Raw genomic sequence first — 21,330 nt, 5'->3', positions numbered from 1 at the left:
GGTCGGTGGACCAAGGTTCAAAGGTCAGATTAGGAAGGAAGAGATGGTGTTTACTCGATTGTGTTTAGGACATTGTATATTGAACTGGTCCTTACATCTGGTTGGCAGCATGTGAATGGTTTGTGTCTGGAGGGTATTGTCATTGAAACGGTGGAGCATGTGTTGTTACATTGTTGTAAGGATGTTGAAGAGAGGGAAATATTGAAGTGTAGGGTCATTGAGGTTGGATGGGGTTGGGGGGGGGGTTGGAAGGGATTTGGGAGGGTCTATTAGAAGTTAGGACTCTTTTATTTTCTCAGAAGTACTGAGTTAGGTAGGAGGATTTAGAAATGGTGTAAACCGTCATTGAACACACTCCAGCACAGTAGGTGGCGCCATGCACCTTTAACGTTGGTTTGAGGACCGCCATTATATCATAGAAGAAGAAGGTGTTGTGTGAGGGTTTTGTGGTTCCTGAGGAGGGCTACAATTCTTTTAGCGTATTTTCTAGTTGTTAAGGGTTTATTTATTGGTTTCCACTGTTTATCGGTTAGAGTTGAGGGGGAGTAGGGTAGTTTGTTAGGGAGGTGTGATGTCCTCAACCGAGTGGAGAAGAAACGCTGTCTCTTCAGGTGCGTTCTGGAGAATGGTGTGGAGGAATTATTGATCATGGTCGGTGAACAGGTGGGAGAGGAACATATACACTCTGTATCCAGAATGAACAAGGCGGTGGTTGTGGTAATGTAAAAGGTGAGTCTTGTTGCCCGGCTAGTTACCAGTATGATTTATGTGAGGGGTGTGTTGGTGCTATGCTGTTTGCTATGGTTTAGAAATAATTCTCTTCCAGCCCACGTTAACCTTGTAGGTTTACCTCAGGTAACTTATTATTAACTAGGTTACAGCTACTTGGTGAGGAAGCTCACTGTTCACCTGGTTACACGTTGTAGTGACCTACAGTGTTAGTGAGTAGAACAGATGGTTGGTGCAAAGACATCAAACGTTAAACATGTTTAACCATATTTTATTTCAGAAAAAGGTTTAAAACCTAAACAAAACGTATGTCCCTGTCGTCTTTTTCAAGATGTGGCCGATTTAAACAGATATGTTGTTTCTAAATGGCTGCTGGGTAATATGATAATCGTTGAAATCTGTTGGTTCGTAGGCATCAAATAGAGAGAATGCTGCGCAGGTTCACTGAGTTGTAAACCAAATGGACAGGTGGAGCTCATTGATTTGTAGCTCTGACTCAGTTGCTACCTCAGATTATGAGTCTATCAAGTGTGGTGAATGAGGTATGTAGTACCCACAGAAGACCACAGGGAGGAACAAGAGAGATATAAACCCATACAGTTTTTCTCTTTAAATACCCTGAACCTAACAATCAATCAAATGTATTTATGAAGCCCTTTTTACATCAGCAGATGTCACAAAGTGCTGTACAGAAACTCTAACCCTTCGTATAACCTATTTTAGCCTGGATCCTAATTCTAGGGTAGGGTAGCATAGAACTATACATTTTATTTCTCAGCTGCCTCACCAATGTCTTTACCTGAATTAATAACTTTTAAATGGTAAATATTTCCAATAGATGGCAGCATAAGACCACAAAGCATCAGTTATAGACTACAAGCAGCAATATGATTTACATAAAATAGCATGCAACCAAAGACTATATGTCCCATGATTTTCTAAAATGGTCACTCATTACTTTACAGTTAGCTATATATCTCTTGTTAGTCCTGTGTTGCTTTTGGGAGATCAAAACAATATTAACTATAGCAGGTATTGAACCCTGGTCAAATAACCACTAGTCAGATGTGCTGACCTCAACCCTAGTAAACATGCATTATAACATCATGTTAATATGTCATATTGGGAGGAAACAGCCTCGGAATAGAAAAGACGATGCATCTTCCAGCCCGACAATAAATGACATCATGCAGCCCTCACGGTTAGTAAATGTACCTCAACATGCCCCTCTCTTGTGGGAGAAGGCAGAGTGCTCGCTGCTCGCAGACGGAACAAGCTTTTGGAGGGGCTTGTTGAGTTGGACACTCGTACTTGAGCTAAACTAATCTGAACTGTTTTATGCTGCCATCTATTGGAATTATTTAGCATTATCAGCAGTACTGAATACAGTGTATATCCTTACTAAAGTAGTAATTACTCAGAATTACAAAATATAAAGTGTTATAGTTAATTTTATCGCTAACAGCCATAAAATAACCATTTATAGCATAATGTAACTGACATAAACCAAAAACATCATACATTTAGTTAATTATATAAAATGTATATATTTAAATGGGTGACATTATCTGCCAAAGTAAAACCACTTAACAAATAAACACAGACACTGGACACAGACACTGAAAATGAGCTTTTTTAATATAAATCTGGTAGCTCTCAAAAGAGCCTTTGCTTTGCTGAGCAGTTTTCAGGAGTGTGCTGCCTGCCTGCCTTCAGAGGAGTCTGTCTGGGAATAATGAAAAGTTAATAAGTTATATTAACTTTTATATTTTAAACGTAACCTTTATTTAACTAGGCAAGTCAGTAAGAACAAATTCTTATTTACAATGATGGCCTACCAGAGAACAGTGGGTTAACTGCCTTGTTCAGGGGCAGAACGGCAGATTTGTACCTTGTCAGCTCGGGGATTCAATCCATTAACCTTTCGGTTACTGGCCCAATGCTCTAACCACTATGCTACCTGCTGCCCGGCCCAGCGCTCTAACCACTAGCCTACCTGCTGCCCGGCCAAACGCTCTAACCACTAGACTACCTGCTGCCCGGCCCAGCGCTCTAACCACTAGACTACCTGCTGCCCGGCCAAACGCTCTAACCACTAGACTACCTGCTGCCCGGCCCAGCGCTCTAACCACTAGACTACCTGCTGCCCGGCCCAGCGCTCTAACCACTAGACTACCTGCTGCCCGGCCAAACGCTCTAACCACTAGACTACCTGCTGCCCGGCCCAGCGCTCTAACCACTAGACTACCTGCTGCCCGGCCCAGCGCTCTAACCACTAGGCTACCTGCTGCCCGGCCAAACGCTCTAACCACTAGGCTACCTGCTGCCCGGCCAAACGCTCTAACCACTAGACTACCTGCTGCCTTTTCACAGAGGTCTAGTTTACGTTTACATGTGAGTCATTTAGCAGACAATCTTATCCAGAGCCACTAGGGTTAAGAGCCCAAATCTGCCTAAAAAAGGCTATTTACAGATTTTTCACCTAGTCTGCTCGGGGATTCGAACCAGCCACCTTTCAGTTACTGCCCAACGTTCTTAACCACTAGATTACAAACCACTAAATGTTAAACACAAAGTCAAATGGTCGTAGATAAATGGTAAGCTGGTTAAATAAAAGACTGCTGTTATAACTTTCAGACTGCCATTGTTTTGGGGAAATAGGGACATGTCTATTTCTCCAATTATCTGTAATAGATGTATTTATTTTAATGGTTTGAAGTTCTACACCATTTTAAATCAGGATTACCTATTATTTCTAATGATGTAAGTTTGAGCAGCTTAGTTATGGTATGTCTGTTTATTTCACTAAATATCTCACAATGTGTAAATGTTGATGTATTCATGTCAGACACCATTTTAATCAGGAGAATCTCCTCTTTCTAATGACATAAGGTTGGGCAGCGTCCTCTGCTGTCATCGATCACTAGACCAGAAATAGTCAGAAGTTGCCCGTTTTTTCCTACTTCCTGGTAATGCAGACATAAACACATTTGGCACCATCGAGGTGTGGATGTTTACTTTCTACACCAGTTGTTATTTTTCAGTTTGGTCCTAAGAACAGGTTTTAGTGGTAAAATAAAAAGGTTGACATTTTTTGGTGCCATTTAGGATAATGGAATTGGGTTTGTGGTTGGATAAGCAGAACTCCATCATGCGGCCGGAGAGACTCAATACAACAGGGGTCTCTGATTTCTATGCTGCAGTACTGAGGGCCTGGCAGCTGCTGAGACCCAAACAAGAGGGTGTGATGCCTGGGCCGTGGGTATGGGAGGAGCCACTGATCACTGGGTTTGGTGGACCTGGAGAGCAGGGTGGCAGCATTCTGACTCAAAGCAGCACAGAGGCTACTGTACCGTACAGAGGTGGGCTTAGCGGGAGTCAAGGGGCATCAGTGGCAGGGGGTTGTGGGGGCTGAGAGCATGGCAGGGTATAGGTGGAGGGTGCTCTATAAGCTCCCAGTGCTGGAAAGGTCAGGGGTCATCAGTGGAGGGTATTTCATGGAGCCCTGGACACCAATAGCTGGTTGGCTCGGGTTGACCTGGGAGTTGGGGAGGGGTGTCCGTTTTCTACAATGACAGACTGTTCATCAGTTTTTTTCTGTGTTGCCAGGGTAATGCCGTTACTGTTGACGCCGTAGGGTTGAGTTTGAGTTTTACAAAATGATCAACATTGTAGAGATGTTTCAGGAGGTATGGGGGCTCAGGGGGGCTGTCTGTACGGCTGGAGAGGAGGGGTTGTCTGTACGGCTGGAGAGGAGGGGCTGTCTGTACGGCTGGAGAAGAGGGGCTGTCTGTACGGCTGGAGAGGAGGGGCTGTCTGTACGGCTGGAGAGGAGGGGCTGTCTGTACGGCTGGAGAGGAGGGGCTGTCTGTACGGCTGGAGAGGAGGGGCTGTCTGTACGGCTGGAGAGGAGGGGCTGTCTATATGGCTGGAGAGGAGGGGCTGTCTGTACGGCTGGAGAGGAGGGGCTGTCTGTACGGCTGGAGAGGAGGGGCTGTTTTTTTTATTTTTAGGGGGGGTGTGAGGATGACAAGTCAGTGTCTCTCTCTCTCTCTCTGTCTCTCTCTCTCTTAACAGCGCTCTGCACAGTCAGCAGTGGAGGACAGTGATCAGATCTTTACTGAGATGATCCGCTCCATTGAGAGAAGGAGCTCTGAGGTGAAGGAGCTGATCAGAGCCCAAGAGAAGGCTCAAGTGAGTCAAGCTGAAGGACTCCTGGAGCAACTGAAGCAGGAGATAGCTGAGCTGAGGAAGAGAAGCACTGAGCTGGAGCAGCTCTCACACACAGAGGATCACATCCATTTCCTCCAGGTAACTAAACTGTCTTGTTACATGTGATATGAAATTAACTTAATGTGAAACTATTCATCTCAATCAATATGTTGTCCTGTCTGTCTCTCTGTCCCTCTCTCTCTTTGTCCCTCTCTGTCCGTCCCTCTCTCTCTGTCCGTCCCTCTCTCTCTGTCCGTCCCTCTCTCTCTCTGTCCGTCCCTCTCTCTCTTTCTTTCTGTCCCTCTCTCTCTCTGTCCGTCTCTCTCTCTCTGTCCGTCCTCTTCAGTACTTTGGAGATGTGAGTAAGACTGTGTCTGAACTGAGAGAGAAACTAGAAGACTTACTTAAAGGAGAATGTACCAAGATCTCCAATACAGGTGTGTTGAAAACAATAAGAACATTAACTTTAGACCATTGAAAGTTCCCTACTAGTCATATACATGTGGAATATGGTATGATGATAACATTCCCTCTCTCTGTCAATGTGTTTGTGTGTCTGTAGTGAATATAGTGGATGTTTTACAGCCTCCAGAGCCCAAGACCAGAGAACAGTTGTTACAATGTGAGTCTCTTTATTGTGAAGTAACTAACAGTCTCTTTTTACTGACACTCCTAACAATCCCTCTAGAAATATATAGCAATAGTAGATCTAATCAAAGACTGGGTATCTATCTGACTCCTCATATTTCTCTGATTTGATCTCTGCTGTGCTCTAATCAAAGACAGGGTAGATACAGTATCTGACTTAACTTATTGTTCTGACTCCCCTCATTGGTCTCTGCTCTGCTCTTCTCCCAGATTCCTGTCAGCTCACACTGGACCCAAACACTACAGGCCCATTCCTCTCTCTGTCTGAAGGCGAAAGAAAGGTGTCATATAGAAATGAGTACCAATCACATCCTGGCAATCCAGACAGATTCACCAAATGCTGTCAGGTTCTGTGTAGAGAGGGTCTGTCTGGACGCTGTTACTGGGAGGTGGAGTGGAGTGGTAATGTTTATACAGCAGTCTCATATAGAAACATCAGAAGAACAGGGACAGGTAATAGATTTGGAGACAATAACGAGTCTTGGAGTTTAGAGTGCTATGGTGGTGATTATTGTTTCAGACACAATAATGTTAAGACTAAAGTATCAGACCCTCAGTCCTCCAGAGTAGGAGTGTACCTGGATCACAAGGCAGGTACTCTGTCCTTCTACAGGGTCTCTGACACAATGACCCTCCTCCACAGAGTCCAGACCACATTCACTCAGCCCCTCTATCCTGGGTTTTGGCTCTCTGGTACTGCTGAGCTGGTTAAACTGTAGTAGGGTCCACATAGATACTAGTCATGCTGGTGTAGTCTATAGCTGAGCTGGTTAAACTGTAGTAGGGTCCACATAGATACTAGTCATGCTGGTGTAGTCTATAGCTGAGCTGGTGAAACTGTAGTAGGGTCCACATAGATACTAGTCATGCTGGTGTAGTCTATAGCTGAGCTGGTGAAACTGTAGTAGGGTCCACATAGATACTAGTCATGCTGGTGTAGTCTATAGCTGAGCTGGTTAAACTGTAGTAGGGTCCACATAGACACTAGTCATGCTGGTGTAGTCTATAGCTGAGCTGGTTAAACTGTAGTAGGGTCCACATAGATACTAGTCATGCTGGTGTAGTCTATAGCTGAGCTGGTTAAACTGTAGTAGGGTCCACATAGATACTAGTCATGCTGGTGTAGTCTATAGCTGAGCTGGTTAAACTGTAGTAGGGTCCACATAGATACTAGTCATGCTGGTGTAGTCTATAGCTGAGCTGGTTAAACTGTAGTAGGGTCCACATAGATACTAGTCATGCTGGTGTAGTCTATAGCTGACCTGGTTAAACTGTAGTAGGGTCCACATAGATACTAGTCATGCTGGTGTAGTCTATAGCTGAGCTGGTTAAACTGTAGTAGGGTCCACATAGATACTAGTCATGCTGGTGTAGTCTATAGCTGAGCTGGTTAAACTGTAGTAGGGTCCACATAGATACTAGTCAAGCTGGTGTAGTCTATAGCTGAGCTGGTTAAACTGTAGTAGGGTCCACATAGATACTAGTCATGCTGGTGGTGATGGTCCCCAGATGTGATGATTCATTCTACTCTGTTTTATGTACAATGATTTAACTGATTTGATCATCAGATGTTCTGAATTAAAATTATTTGTACATATATACTTTCACTTAGATTTTTTCTGGCAGATTTGAATTTTAAGAGATTTAAGGTGTTAATATATGATAAAATACAATGTTTTAATCTTGTCCATTTCCATGAATCATGATGTATGGTGTTGATGTATATTGGTTGTCATTCAGAACCATTGATATGTTTTCTCAGTTGGTTCTCTGTCTCTATGTAATTCTCCTCAGTATCATTGATCAGCTTGTAGGCTCGGCCCTAATTGATGTGTTCTCTGTCACCTGGAGCTGCATGGAAAATGGTCCAGGAACAAAAGGACAATTCAGGACTAGTCAGCCCACTACAAGCTGGAATCACTTACTTTCTTCTAAAGTATATGGTCTGGTTTCCCAGACACAGATTAATCCTAGTCCTGGACTAAAAAGTGTGTTAAATGTAGATGTCCAGGAAACCGGCCCTAAATGTGTCATCTTTCATCCTCCCATACTGTTCAGTCCAGCAACATTAAACCTGTCCAGCAGGTGGTGGTGGTATTGACCAAACAATAAAACCAGCAGATATCTTGACTTGCCACTCAGTATATCAGTAATGTTCAGAATAGTACTTTAATATCATTGTAGATTGATTGTCTTTTTAATCCACTATCCAGAGTCAGGAACAGATGAAATTAGGTCTGCTACTGTTCAGTGATTAAATATGATTTATGGTGATGGGAAATAAAAAATACAACACTAAACTTCATCTAGTAATAGTTGTCCTTTGTTATTTATTCCAAGGTGTGTCTTTAACTTGTAAATGGATTGTGTGGAGGTGAGCTAGTGGTGTGGCTGATAGAATAGAATGAAAAGGGAGGAGGGGAGGAAGAGGGGAGGAGTGAAGGGCTGTTCAAGAAACCAGATGAGGAAGAGAAAGATGTTCAAGGGAATTACTGTCTCTGTTCCAAATGGTTCCCTATTCCCTATGTAGTGCACTACGGTGCTTCTGACCAGGTCTAAAGTAGTGTTCTACATAGGGAATAGGGTGTAGATTTATTACCATATCATGCTTTAGTGTTTGGCACAAAAACATATTAGATCTCCACCCTCCCACTTCATGTCTGTCATCCCCCAGTTCTGTTAAGACTTCCTCTCATTGAACTGGGCCTCGTCCTAAATGGTCACTTTGTATTGATAATCCATACTGGACTTTACTACGGTTCTACATAAAGTACCTGTATTGATAGTCCATACTGGACTTTACTATGGTTCTACATACAGTATCTGTATTGATAGTCCATACTGGGCTTTACTATGGTTCTACATACAGTATCTGTATTGATAGTCCATACTGGACTTTACTGTGGTTCTACATACAGTATCTGTATTGATAGTCCATACTGGGCTTTACTATGGTTCTACATACAGTATCTGTATTGATAGTCCATACTGGACTTTACTGTGGTTCTACATACAGTATCTGTATTGATAGTCCATACTGGGCTTTACTATGGTTCTACATACAGTCTCTGTATTGATTGTCCATACTGGGCTTTACTATGGTTCCACATACAGTATCTGTATTGATAGTCCATACTGGACTTTACTATGGTTCTACATACAGTATCTGTATTGATAGTCCATACTGGGCTTTACTATGGTTCTACATACAGTATCTGTATTGATAGTCCATACTGGGCTTTACTATGGTTCTACATACAGTATCTGTATTGATAGTCCATACTGGGCTTTACTATGGTTCTACATACAGTATCTGTATTGATAGTCCATACTGGGCTTTACTATGGTTCTACATACAGTATCTGTATTGATAGTCCATACTGGGCTTTACTATGGTTCTACATACAGTATCCATACCTGTATTGATGATTGGCTGATCCTCCAGCTGCACAAAGAAAGCCAGGGACTGCAGTGTGCTCCAGTCTCCAGCAGGGGGCAGTAAAACCCTATGGACCTGAAAGGGAAAGTGAGGAGTAAAAATCAAAGGTGAATTTACATTGATGTTTCCATGGAGACCTGAGTCATATTCACTAGGCACCAAACTGAAGAAAATCAACTGAAACAGGGAGGGACTAACTGAACTAAAAACTAAGTGTTGCTAAGTGTTTTGCTACAGTGTTCTCTAATGAATACGACCCTGTATTCAAATATCATTTGAAATCTTTTTACTGCAAGGAGACGTAGCCAGGAAAAATCCTGCCCCTAATAGAAGACCAGAGGATTCAGTGGTGTCTTGTTTACCTGCAGGCCACCCTCTTGGTTCTAGAAGACCAGAGGATTCAGTTGTGTCTTGTTTACCTGCAGGTCACCCTCTTGGTTCTAGAAGACCAGAGGATTCAGAGGTGTCTTGTTTATCTGCAGGTCACCCTCTTGGTTCTAGAAGACCAGAGGATTCAGAGGTGTCTTGTTTATCTGCAGGCCACCCTCTTGGTTCTAGAAGACCAGAGGATTCAGTGGTGTCTTGTTTACCTGCAGGACACCCTCTTGGTTCTAGAAGACCAGAGGATTCAGTGTGTGTCTTGTTTACCTGCAGGCCACCCTCTTGGTTCTGGAAAACCAGAGGATTCAGTGGTGTCTTGTTTACCTGCAGGACACCCTCTTGGTTCTAGAAGACCAGAGGATTCAGTGGTGTCTTGTTTACCTGCAGGCCACCCTCTTGGTTCTAGAAGACCAGAGGATTCAGTGGTGTCTTGTTTATCTGCAGGTCACCCTCTTGGTTCTAGAAGACCAGAGGATTCAGAGGTGTCTTGTTTATCTGCAGGCCACCCTCTTGGTTCTAGAAGACCAGAGGATTCAGTGGTGTCTTGTTTACCTGCAGGACACCCTCTTGGTTCTAGAAGACCAGAGGATTCAGTGTGTGTCTTGTTTACCTGCAGGCCACCCTCTTGGTTCTGGAAAACCAGAGGATTCAGTGGTGTCTTGTTTACCTGCAGGACACCCTCTTGGTTCTAGAAGACCAGAGGATTCAGTGGTGTCTTGTTTACCTGCAGGCCACCCTCTTGGTTCTAGAAGACCAGAGGATTCAGTGGTGTCTTGTTTACCTGCAGGACACCCTCTTGGTTCTAGAAGACCAGGGTGATGCTGCCGTAGTCAGTGTTCTCTACAGCACAGCTGGCCCTCCTTCACCCAGTCACTCCTCACCGGGGGGTAATACAGAGACCTTAGGGTACTGCTGTTCTCATCACCTGCAGGGGACAACAACAATCAAGCCTGATTCACACAATAGGGCCCCAACTGTACTGGCTGTGATATTTTATATTTCAGTTCCAGCAACTATGGTGGATGTGTAACCAGGCCAGTTTGGCCCTGCTTGGCTTGACTCTGCTCTATAGTGAGAAACAGACATCAGTTTGTTTAAGGGGTCAGATTGAGCAAGGCAAGGTGCAGAATCACTGATCTGGATCTCTTAGGGTGTTTTCAGACAGAGTTGTGAGTACAGGATTAATGACTTCAAATAGTGAAATTGTAAAATAAGGTTCAGGACAACAGATGAATTCCCTTCAATGATATGAATTGTTGACGCGTTTCCCAGCAGATTAATTCCCTTCAATGATATGAATTGTTAAATAGACATTAATCATGGTTCCTTTCCATGTCAATGTAACAGAGTGATCTATCACAGTGTCAGACTGTTACATAGACATTAATCATGGTTCCTTTCCATGTCAATATGGATTTGTAATAACACTGTGTTATAATAGTGCTTTGACCAAGAAGCTGCTGGGAAACGCATCAGAAACCAGAAAGCAGAAAGCCCTCATGTCCTGTCTGGCATGTCTGGCCTCTTACTGTGAGACTCAGCTCAAAACTCAAACAAATATGAACACAAACCTTGAGTATATAGATATGTTAACCCAGATTCTCCAAATGTATCACCATTTTCTAAAGTCAAACACTATTATCATTCTGAATGGCCTTTAATGAGTCCAAAGTTCAGTCTCAACCTCTTGATAGATTTTCGTCCACTGTTAAAACTATAATCATTCACATAGCAACGTAATAATATAATTTCACAGAGATACATTTGAATCCTTCCTCTCTATGGACCCTATGTCACATTACTATACTATTGATCTACTGGACTAATAAAGCTTGATAGCTCATTGAAGAGTGATTCTCCACAGAGGCAGCTGGGGATGAGTCAGCAGAAGGTCCAGCAGAGATTCCAGGAGAGAGAGAAGAGGCTGAAGGAGCTCCAACAGGCTGTGGAGTCGCTCAAGGTGAGTATTGTTGACCAGAGGAGACACACCATTTCACTTCTGTCCTCCATTCAGAGAGAGAGAGAGAGAGAGAGAGAGAGAGAGAGAGAGAGGGGACCTTCTCCAATCCCATTATGTCTGGACCCCTATGAGACTGCTTAATGTAACTGATGGGATATGATATGAACCCAGGTCTACCGTAGGATAAACCAACATCTTGACCATTACACCAAGAGAACATTCCCTATTGGGCCGACACTGATTTAGAAGTCGCAGGCGGGGCTACCTCATCACATAACCATGAGTAACCATGACTGACTCATGTCCCCTATACATTAACATGGAGCTCTCTCTCTCTCTCTCTCTCTTTCTCAATTCAATTCAAAGGTCTTTATTGACATGGGAAACATATGTTTACACTGGCAAAGCAAGTGAAATAGATAATTAACAAAAGTGAAATTAACAACCAGAAATGAACAGTATACATTACACTCACAAAAGTTTCAATGGAATAGAGACATTTCAAATGTTATAATTCAAGAGCAAACAGAGAGAGCCGTGCGCCAGACTGAGTTCTGGAGGTGAAATGGAAATGAATGATGGAGAGTTAAGTGAGGTAGAAGGTGTGGTGAAGAGCTCAGAACCAGAGCCTGGCATCAATGGACATGATAAAGAAGAATCTGGTGCAGTAGGAGTTACATTTTTGGAGAAAGTGGATCCATACCTTTTGGCAGATCCATTTGTGGTTTCAGGGTGGGTGGGAAAGGAGTTGGGTGCCGTTGAATCAGTGAAGCTAACCTGTAGTGGACTTGTGATATTTGTTTGTGTTTCTTCTAACCAGAGGGAGTGGTCGCTCCGTGTCACGCAACTTGGGTCAAGTTCTGTTTCTTGCTTTGCTCTCAGGAACAGGACACCATAGAAAGGAGTGGCAGGTACTAAGTTTATGGTCATGTTGCAGCAGTTTGTAGGAGGGAGATTCCAAGATGTGGGAAGTGTGCAGGAGGTCATGGGATAGAGGATTGTGTAGTTTCGGTGGATAAGGTTGGGTGTGTCAACTTTAGTGGTGTCCATGTTGCTGGGGATTGGAAGTGTCCGGTGAGAGAGAGGTAGGTTGAGGTGGCTAGAGTCAGAGTAATGCAGAAGGTGTCGTATGCTGAGGCAGTAAAGAAAGTAGAGGAGGATGGGTCAAGGGTGATGGATCCTGAGAGGATCCCTGTGAGTAGTAGATCTGTTCCAGCACGGAGGAATTTGCCAATGAGTGATATAAGCTTCAGTAAGGTTGGCTTCTTAGCGTTCATAGCAATGGTTATCAACTGTACCGCAGAAATGGAACGTAAATCACAGACAATAGATGTTGTGGTGGCAGCTGCAGAGAAGTATTTGGTCATATGAGATTTGACTTCAGAAGAGTTCCAGGGTGTGTTGAGTGGTGGTGTCCCGTCCTCCCAGGTCGTTGGCATGGTGCAGTAGCAGATAGGGTCAAAGTAGTGGAATGGGGTAGTGGGTTTTTAATGAGTGTAGGGTTAGTTTGAAGGGTGTTTTTTTATTTGAAAAAATATGAAATGTTCCTTTTCCCATTTTGTATGACAAAGTAAAGTAGATTTATATTATAGTCCAGTTGGGGGCAGTAATACAACATATTGGATGCCAACCACTGTTAAACTCCAAAGAAGAAGAAACGTTATACTATGTCTATGTACAGTGTTGTAACGATGTCTCAATCTCTCATTCCATCACTCTCGTGGTAGTTGGTTGTGTGGGTCTCGTTATGAATGGGGTGCTGACAGACAATCGTTGATGGATATTTACAGAGCTCTGATCAGGACAACAATTGATTACGGGTGTATAGTTTATGGAACAGCGGCAAAGACTTAAGCTGGACAGAATCCAGTATATAGCTTTAAGGATATGTATTGGTGCATTTAAATCAACATCTGTATGTGTCTTACTAGTGGAGGCAGGTGAGATGCCTTTGGGTATACGGCGTAATAAATTGTCATTATCTTATTGGGTTGCAAGGCTGTGAGGTTGAGCATCCCTCTGCTACTGTTCTAGATGACTGTTGGGAATATACTAGTAGACAAGGCAGTGGTTTCGGTTGGACAGTTGTAGATATCAATGTTATTATGGAGAAATGAGAGAATGGGTGTAGTAGTGAGATTCTGCTGGGTCCCAGCACATTCAGGTGTGGAAGGGAATGAAATTGTAGACCAGTTATCTAAAACAGCTTTAAAACAAGATATAATATATATTAATGTTCCACTGGGTAGAGGTGAGGACAAATGTAAGATCAGAGACATTTTGATAGATGTGTGGCAGAATAGATGGGACTCTGAGCACAAGGGACGGCATTTATATGTCCTCTAAAGGTAGGTGGACCAAGGTTCAAAGGTCAGATTAGGAAGGAAGAGGTGGTGTTTACTCGATTGTGTGTAGGACATTGTACATTGAACTGGTCCTTACATCTGGTTGGCAGCATGTGAATGGTTTGTGTCTGGAGGGTATTGTCAATGAAACGGTGGAGCATGTGTTGTTATATTGTTGTAAGGATGTTGAAGAGAGGGAAAGATTGAAGTGTAGGGTCATTGAGGTTGGATGGGGTTGGGGGGTTTGGAAGGGATTTGGGGGATGGGGGAGGGTCTATTAGAAGTTAGTAGGACTCTTTTTTATTTTCTCAGAAGTACTGAGTTAGGTAGGAGGATTTAGAAATGGTGTAAACCGTGATTGAACACACTCCAGCACAGTAGGTGGCGCCATGCACCTTTAACGTTGGTTTGCAGACCACCATTATATCATAGAAGAAGAAGGTGTTGTGTGAGGGTTTTGTGGTTCTTGAGGAGGGGTACTATTCTTTTTTTGCATTTTTTCCAAATGTTTTTTCTAGTTCTTTAGGGTTTATTTTTTAGAACCCAATGATCCGTGTCAACATCATCAATATACAGCTTCCGTCCCTCTCCTCGCCCCAACCTTGAACCAGGGACCCTCTGCACACATCAACAACTGACACCCCACGCATCGTTACCCATCGCGCCACAAAAGCCGAGGACCTTGCAGAGCCACCACATCAAGGTCTCAGAGCGAGTGACGTCACCGATTGAAACGCTATTAGCGCGCACCACCGCTAACTAACTAGCCATTTCACATCGGTTACACCAGCAATTGGCGTGGGATAGGTGGGGCAGGTTTGAGACTGATCTCTCGAATTAAATACACTTTATTTCTCAGCTGCCTCATCAATGTCTTTACGTGAATTAATAACTTTTAATTGGAAAAATATTTCCAATAGATGGCAGCATAAGACCAAGAAGCATCAGTTATAGGCTACAAGCAGCAATATGATTGACATAAAATAGCATGCAACCAAAGACTATATGTCCCATGATTTTCTAAAATGGTCACTCATTACTTTACAGTTAGCTATATATCTCTTGTTAGTCCTGTGTTGCTTTTGGGTGATCAAAACAATATTAACTATAGCAGGTATTGAACCCTGGTCAAATAACCACTAGTCAGATGTGCTGACCTCAACCCTAGTAAACATGCATTATAACATTTTTACATTTTAGTCACTTAGCAGATGCTCTTATCCAGAGCTACTTACAGTAGTGAATGCATACATTTAATTTTCATTTCCTACATTAAAAAAAATAATAATAATCATAGTGGCCCTGTGGGAATCGAACCCACAAACCTGGCAAACACCATGCGTCGCAAACACCATGCTCTACCAACTGAGCTACAGGGAAAATTAACATGTCATATTGGGAGTAAACAGCTTCGGAATAGAAAAGACGATGCATCTTCCAGCCCGACAATAAATGACATCATGCAGCCCTCACGGTTAGTAAATGTACCTCAACATGCCCCTCTCTTGTGGGAGAAGGCAGAGTGCTCGCTGCTCGCAGACGGAACAAGCTTTTGGAGGGGCTTGTTGAGTTGAATACTTGTACTTGACCTAAACTAATCTGAACTGTTTTATGCTACCATCTATTGGAATTATTTAGCATTACCAGCAGTACTGAATAAAGTGTATATCCTTACTAAAGTAGTAATTACTCAGAATTGCAAAACATAAAGTGTTAGAGTCCATTTTATCACTAACAGCCATAAAATAACCATTTATAGCATAATGAAACTGACATAAACCAAAAACATCATACATTTAGTTAATTATATTAAAATGTATATATTTAAATGGGTGACATTATCTGCCAAAGTAAAACTCCCTTAATTAAGCGCTCGTCCCGCATGCGGGATCAACATCCAGTGAAAAATCATATCGCCATATTCATAACCGAACCATAACAAAATTTTATATTTTTTTTCTTCTCAAACATAGGACTATTTTATACCGTTTTATATATACACCTCTCCTGAATCGAACCACGTTGTCCGATTTCAAAAAGGCTTTACAGCAAAAGCAAAACATTACATTATGTTAGAGGTGTACATCGTCAAAGTAGCCACATCGCCATTTTCCGACCAAACACATGCGTCACAAATAACCAAAACACAGCTAAATGCAGCACTAACCTTTGGCAATCTTCATCAGATGACACTCCTAGGACATCATGTTACACAATACATGCATTCTTTTGTTCAATAAAGTTCATATTTATATATAAAAACAGCATTTTACATCGGCGCGTGACGTTGAGAAAATATTTTCCCTCAAATGCATCCGGTGAATTAGCGCTACAATTTACTAAATTACTATTCGAAAACATTTTAAAATGTAATATTGTCATTCAAAGAATTATAGATTAACATCTCGTGAATCCCAGGTCCACAACAAATGTAGTTTTGTTCAAAAAAGTTAATAATTTATATCCCAATAGCTTCTTCTTTTTAGCGCGTTCCGAAGGCTACTCAAAATGTACCGTAGTGCGCGGGACTTGTCGTCACGAATGTGCAAAAAATATATATTTAAGTTTGTTCAAACGTTGTATAACATAAATCTTTAGGGCCTTTTTCAACCAGAGCTTCAATAATATTCAAGGGACACGATTGCATTGTCTTACTAAATGTTTCGAAAGGGGAGGGTAGCCAGGGGCGCCCGCATCATAATTGTAATGGCCCTCCCCCTGTGACCAAGTTCCAAAGCCTCTCTTTGGGTCAGTTTGTACCATAGAAGACTCAAACCACTTTGTAAAGACTGGTGACATCTAGTGGAATCCTTAGGAAGTTAATCCTAACTCACTGTGTGTTTTATAGGCAAAGTACTGAAGGTGAGTCCACAAATCAGACTTCCACTTTCTGTTAGGATCTGTCTCGGGGTTTTGACTGCCATATGAGTTCTGTTATACTCACAGACACCATTCAAACAGTTTTAGAAACTTTGGGGTGTTTTCTATCCACAGCTACTAATTATATGCATATCGTAGCTTCTGAGTTTGAGTAGGAGGCTGTTTAAAATGGGCACGTATTTTTTTCAAAATTCGCTGTAGCGCCCCCTATCCTTAACGTACGTTAAGAGGTTTTAACATATAAACACAGACACTGGACACAGACACTGAAAATGAGCTTTTTTAATATTAATCTGGTAGCTCTCAAAAGAGACTTTGCTTTGCTGAGCAGTTTTCAGGAGTGTGCTGCCTGCCTGCCTTCAGAGGAGTCTGTCTGTGAATAATGAAAAGTTAATAAGTTACATTTTAAATGTAATCTTTATTTAACTAGTTAAGAACAAATTCTTATTTTCAATGATGGCCTACCAGGGAACAATAGGTTAACTGCCTTGTTCAGGGGCAGAACGACAGATTTATACCTTGTCAGCTCAGGGATTCAATCCAGCAACCTTTCAGTTACTGGCACAAAGCTCTAACCACTAGGCTACCTGCTGCCTGGCCAAACGCTATAACCACTATGCTACCTGCTGCCCGGCCAAACGCTCTAACCACTAGGCTACCTGCTGCCCGGCCAAACGCTCTAACCACTAGACTACCTGCTGACCTTTCACAGAGGCCTAGTTTACATTTATATGTGAGTCATGTAGCAGACACTCTTATCCAGAGCCACTAGGGTTAAGAGCCCAAATCTGCCTAAAAAAGGCGATTTACAGATTTTTGACCTAGTCTGCTCGGGGATTCGAACCAGCCACCTTTCAATTACTGCCCAACGTTCTTAACCACTAGATTACAAACCACTAAATGTTAAACACAAAGTGAAATGGTAGTAGATAAATGGTAAGCTGGTTAAATAAAAGCCTGCTGTTATAACTTTCAGACTGCCATTGTTTTGGGGAAATAGGGACATGTCTATTTCTCCAATTATCTCTAATAGATGTATTTATTTTAATGGTTTGAAGTTCTACACCATTTTAATCAGGATAACCTATTATTTCTAATGATGTTAGTTTAAGCAGCTTAGTTATGGTATGTCTGTTTATTTCACTAAATATCTCACAATGTGTAAATTTAGATGTTTTCATGTCGGACACCATTTTAATCAGGAGAATCTCCTTTTTCTAATGACATAAGGTTGGGCAGCGTCCTCTGCTGTCATCGAACACTAGACCAGAAATAGTCAGAAGTTGCCCGTTTTTTCCTACTTCCAGGTAATGCAGACATAAACACACTTGGCACCATCGAGGTGCGGATGTTTACTTTCTACACCAGTTGTTATTTTTCAGTTTGGTCCTAAGAACAGGTTTTAGTGGTCAAATAAAAAGGTGTAATTTTTTGATGCCATTTAGGGGAAATGGAATTCTAAGGATCATTCCAGTCAGAAGAGGCTCTGTGAAGGTTCGTTTCAATTCATTTGCTATGGCCTCGCTAGTGTTCCAGCTCAGACAACGTTCTTTGGCCGTTTTGACTCGTTCTATTGTCCAGCCTACTAGGACTCAGGGGACAGAGGCTGGGTCTAGCTCTGCTACGGGGCAGGCTACTGGAGGGGGGACCAGGAGGGAGGAGAGTAGAGCAGGGCCAAGCGGTGTTCTGTACCTGCCTGTCCAGGAGGGGGACAAGGCCTGGTGGATATGGAAAGCAGGGTGGCATCGTTCTGACTCAATGAGGTGCAAAGGCTACTGTACATACTGTCTCTCTCTCTCTGTCTCTCTCTGTCTCTGTCTCTCTCTGTCTCTCTCTGTCTCTCTCTCTCTGTCTCTCTCTGTCTCTCTCTGTCTCTCTCTGTCTGTCTCTCTCTGTCTCTCACTGTCTCTCTCTCTCTGTCTCTCTCTGTCTCTCTGTCTCTCTCCCTCTGTCTCTCTCTCTCTGTCTCTCTCTCTCTGTCTCTCTCTCAACAGCGCTCTGCACAGGCAGCAGTGGAGGACAGTGATCAGATCTTTACTGAGCTGATTCGCTCCATTGAGAGAAGGAGCTCTCAGGTGAAGGAGCTGATCAGAGCCCAAGAGAAGGCTCAAGTGAGTCAAGCTGAAGGACTCCTGGAGCAACTGAAGCAGGAGATAGCTGAGCTGAGGAAGAGAAGCACTGAGCTGGAGCAGCTCTCACACACAGAGGATCACATCCATTTCCTCCAGGTAACTAAACTGCATTGTTACATGTGATATGAAATTAACTTAATGTGAAACTATTCATTTCAATCATTATGCTGTCCTGTCTGTCTCTCTGTCCCTGTCTCTCCCTCTGTCTGTCCGTCCCTCTCCCTCTGTCTGTCCGTCCCTCTCTCTGTCCGCCCTCTCTCTCTCTGTCCTCCCTCTCTCTCTCTGTCCGCCCTCTCTCTCTTTGTCCGTCCCTCTCTCTCTGTCCGTCTCTCTCTCTCTCGTTGTCCCTCTCTCTCTCTATCCGTCCCTCTCTCTCTCTCTCTGTCCCTCTCTCTCTCCCTCTCTGTGTGTCTCACTCCCTCCCTCGGTCTCTCTCTCTGTCTCCAGAGTTTTCCGTCTCTCTCCAGTATCATTGTGTCTTCAGACTTACCCAGCATCGTTGTCTGTCCTCTTCAGTACTTTGGAGATGTGAGTAAGACTGTGTCTGAACTGAGAGAGAAACTAGAAGACTTCCTTAAAGGAGAATGGACCAAGATATCCACTACAGGTGTGTTGAAAACAATAAGAACATCAACTTTAGACCATTGAAAGTTCCCTACTAGTCATATACATGTGGAATATGGTATGATGATAACATTCCCTCTCTCTGTCAATGTATTTGTGTGTCTGTAGTGAATATAGTGGAGGTTGTACTGCCTCCAGAGCCCAAGACCAGAGAACAGTTGTTACAATGTGAGTCTCTTTTTTGTGAAGTAACTAACAGTCTCTTTTTACTGACACTCCTAACAATCCCTCTAGAAATATATAGCAATAGTAGATCTAATCAAAGACTGGGTATCTATCTGACTCCTCATATTTCTCTGATTTGATCTCTGCTGTGCTCTAATTAAAGACAGGGTAGATACAGTATCTGACTTAACTTGTTGTTCTGACTCCCCTCATTGGTCTCTGCTCTGCTCTTCTCCCAGATTCCTGTCAGCTCACACTGGACCCAAACACAGCATACACACGCCTCTCTCTGTCTGAAGGGAACAGAAAGGTGACCTGTACAGACCAAGACCAACCATATCCTGACCATCCAGACAGATTCACCAACCAGTGGCAGGTTCTGTGTAGAGAGGGTCTGTCTGGACGCTGTTACTGGGAGGTGGAGTGGAGTGGGGAGTGGGTTGAAACAGCAGTCTCATATAAAGACATTAGCAGAACAGAGTCAGATACTGAATTTGGATACAATAACAAGTCCTGGAGTTTACAGTACTATAGTGGTGGTTATTGGTTCAGACACAATAATGTTGAGACTAAAGTATCAGACCCTCAGTCCTCCAGAGTAGGAGTGTACCTGGATCACAAGGCAGGTACTCTGTCCTTCTACAGTGTCTCTGACTCAATGACCCTCCTCCACAGAGTCCAGACCACATTCACTCAGCCCCTCTATCCTGGGTTTTATGTCGATGGTACTGCTGAGCTGGTTAAACTGTAGTAGGGTCCACATAGATACTAGTCATGCTGGTGTAGTCTATAGCTGAGCTGGTTAAACTGTAGTAGGGTCCACATAGATACTAGTCATGCTGGTGGTGATGGTCCCCAGAAGTGATGATTCATTCTGCTTTGTTTTATGTACAATGATTTAACTGATTTGATCTTCAGATGTTCTGAATTAAAATTCAATACTTTCATTTTGATTTGTACATATATATCTTCACTTCGATTTTTTTCTGACTGATTTGAATTTTAACCTCTCTCGGGTATGTGGGACGAAATCAGTGGAATCGAGTGGCGAGATATTCAAAAACCTTAAAAATGCTATTACTTCAATTTCTCAAACATATGACTATTTTACACCATTTTAAACACAAGACTCTCATTAACATATTCTAGTTACTGGGTAGGAGTAGTAACCAGATTAAATCGGGTACGTTTTTTATCCGGCCGTGTAAATACTGCCCCCTAGCCCTAACAGGTTTTAACACCTACTGACGACGCATTCAGTGGTTAACACCTACTGACGACGCATTCAGTGGTTAACACCTACTGATGATGACACATTCAGTGGTTAAAGGACAGACGTTCCGCAGCCGGAACGCCTCACCAATATCCAATGGTAAAGCGTGGCGCCAAATACAAATACCTAAAAAATGCTATAACTTCAATTTCTCAAACATTTGACTATTTTACTATTTTACACCATTTTAAGAGTGTGCTCCTAATCTCAGCTCATTACCTGTATAAAAGACACCTGGGAGCCAGAAATCTGTCTGATTGAGAGGGGGTCAAATACTTATTTCCCTCATTAAAATGCAAATCAATTTATAACATTTTTGACATATGTTTTTCTGGATATTTTTGTTGTTATCCTGTCTCTCACTGTTCAAATAAACCTACCATTAACATTATAGACTGATCCTTTCTTTATCAGTGGGCAAACGTACAAAATCAGCAGGGGATCAAATACTTTTTTCCCCCACTGTAATTTGGGTTGGGCTGTTGTAACTTCAAGGGACATGTACTGTGTTGGACTGTGATGTTCTGCCTCTCATAGACTCC

The 21,330-nt window shown here is 42.7% G+C and overlaps 2 protein-coding genes across 3 annotated transcripts in view; both read left to right on the top strand.

The window, feature by feature from the left end:
* LOC115191445 (E3 ubiquitin/ISG15 ligase TRIM25-like) overlaps nt 1-7,894 on the top strand; it is a 144,723-nt gene extending 136,829 nt beyond the window's left edge. Inside the window, exons 3-5 of one of the 2 annotated variants that reach the window (XM_029749297.1) lie at nt 4,807-5,040; nt 5,800-5,870; nt 7,384-7,894. In XM_029749297.1, coding sequence (XP_029605157.1) covers nt 4,807-5,040; nt 5,800-5,870; nt 7,384-7,690 — 612 coding nt within the window. In that variant the 3' untranslated portion in view covers nt 7,691-7,894. Of the gene's footprint in view, nt 1-4,806; nt 5,041-5,799; nt 5,871-7,383 lie in introns of those variants that run through there. The other variant, XR_003877671.1, reaches the window with a different exon arrangement.
* A 3,382-nt stretch (nt 7,895-11,276) lies between these two features.
* LOC115191460 (tripartite motif-containing protein 16-like) lies at nt 11,277-20,266 on the top strand (the record flags this gene model as incomplete). The annotated part of the gene is made up of 5 exons (XM_029749306.1): nt 11,277-11,369; nt 18,589-18,822; nt 19,174-19,333; nt 19,459-19,518; nt 19,755-20,266. Coding segments are annotated over 5 exons (1,059 nt in total), but the record flags the coding sequence as incomplete, so codon positions are not given.
* Nucleotides 20,267-21,330: the final 1,064 nt, after the last annotated feature.

This window comes from Salmo trutta, chromosome 4 (genome assembly GCF_901001165.1).
Source record: "Salmo trutta chromosome 4, fSalTru1.1, whole genome shotgun sequence".
NCBI classification, from domain to species: Eukaryota; Metazoa; Chordata; class Actinopteri; order Salmoniformes; family Salmonidae; genus Salmo; species Salmo trutta.
This window is presented reverse-complemented; position numbering and strand designations above follow the sequence as displayed.